The sequence below is a fragment of the Orycteropus afer genome, unplaced genomic scaffold, assembly GCF_000298275.1.
Source record: "Orycteropus afer afer isolate SDZICR_OR568_19922 unplaced genomic scaffold, OryAfe1.0 scaffold00239, whole genome shotgun sequence".
Lineage (NCBI taxonomy): Eukaryota > Metazoa > Chordata > Mammalia > Tubulidentata > Orycteropodidae > Orycteropus > Orycteropus afer.
In genome coordinates this window covers 2,890,865-2,892,573 of record NW_006921826.1, presented here as the reverse complement: position 1 = coordinate 2,892,573, position 1,709 = coordinate 2,890,865, and the positions used below count along the sequence as shown (strand labels likewise).

At 31.8% G+C, this 1,709-nt stretch overlaps 1 protein-coding gene across 1 annotated transcript in view; it reads left to right on the top strand.

The window, feature by feature from the left end:
* The window catches only part of ADSS2 (adenylosuccinate synthase 2), a 61,563-nt gene that overhangs the window by 39,371 nt on the left and 20,483 nt on the right, over positions 1–1,709 (top strand). Inside the window, exon 9 of the mRNA XM_007949148.2 lies at positions 1,286–1,440. Coding sequence (XP_007947339.1) covers positions 1,286–1,440 — 155 coding nt within the window. The remainder of the gene's footprint in view (positions 1–1,285; positions 1,441–1,709) is intronic.

The following is a 1,709-nucleotide window of genomic DNA, read 5'->3' as shown; positions in this document are numbered from 1 at the left end:
ATGGATATCCAGTTTTGCCAGCACCATTTGTTAAACAAACATTCTCTTCCCCATTTAATGGATTTTGGCCCTTTGTCAAAGATCAGCTGACCATAGGTCAATGGATCTATTTCTGGGTTCTCAATTCTATTCAGGAATGATGGAAGTTTATTACCTTAATGCCAATCTATTTTTAAGAGAATATTGAGGAAAGCATAATACATGTATTAAGTTTTGTAGTTTAAATCATTGTTTGGGTTCAGTAAGTTCAGGGTTCTGCAAAATGTGGTTTTCATTATTTAGTTTATGGTTCTCTTCTAGATATCATGCTCCTGGAACTGTAAGATCAATCCTATGGAAGGGTGATACTTTAATTCAACTGTTTAATTTTAATCTCAGGAACTAATATGCATTGATATTAAACATTCATGTTCTACACTCTATGAGAACCTCTTTTCTTAATTAACTCCATGGATATGAAACTCTCTGGATAGATTCAGAGCATTTACTTCATCTTCAAAAGGTTAATGCTAAGCTGCTTCAAACTGCTGTCCCATGTTCTCTTGGCCATGCCATCTAAACATGATCTGTCAAGACAAGTGTGATTGACATTTCATTGGCTTTTGATTCCAGGAAACCAATTAAAGAAAGTGTATTTATAATCGATACATATTTTTGGTAGCATAATATACCTGTTCAGTCTGGAAAGAAAGCACGTGCCTAATTAGCAGAGCAAATAGTTAAGTGTGAAGAGGATCTTTGGAGGGGAAAGTACACCACTCTTAATTTACTCATGTAATTTCTGAGATTATTCCCTGGATAGAAATCAAAGGCTAGAGAAGTGTTAAATATCTCAAAATTCTCAGTATACAATATACTCCTGTCACTTCAGGAAGGGTGCACACTTTAAGTATTGGAATCAGGAATTAAATGAAATTTGTAATAAATTAAAATGTATAAATTATAATTGTATGTAAAGGAATAATACCAAGATTTCAACATTAAATTATTTATCAGTCCAGTTGACCCCTGCCATACAAAGCAAAATCAGTAATTATGCATAGCTTCTTTAGTAATTGTGTGAGCTTCTTCAATATAAGCACTTCAGTTGTAGCTATAAGCACCTGTGTTTTTATCTTATTACAGACAAAAAGAATTGAACATTGAGATTTTGAGAGGGTGGTTACAGTTATGCTCAAGTCTGTCAAATAACTAGAATATACTCAAATATACCATTTTAACAGTAATTATTTAAAAATAATATGTGTGTTTTTATATTTTAATTTTTTTTTCTTTCTATTTTTAGGGACTTATCCTTTTGTAACGTCTTCAAATTGTACTGTTGGAGGTGTTTGCACTGGTTTGGGTATGCCCCCTCAAAACGTGGGAGAAGTGTACGGAGTAGTGAAAGCTTATACAACTAGAGTTGGTATTGGTCCCTTTCCTACAGAGCAAGACAATGTAAGCTCATTTATTAGTAACTCTAATTCAAAAATCAGTTTTAAAAAAATTTTTTTTATAATGAATTTTTGTCTCTTGTGACTTGACTTTCAGTCTTTATAAGATTGATCAGAGCAACTTTTTTTTTTTTTTTTAAATAATATGATATAATGATGCCAGATCACAGGAGGCAATGAAATGATAGACTTAATTAAAAAAAAAAAGTGTAAATTAGGGAATAGGTAAATAACAGATAAGAAAATTACATTATAGGGAGGAAGTGTAGCTTA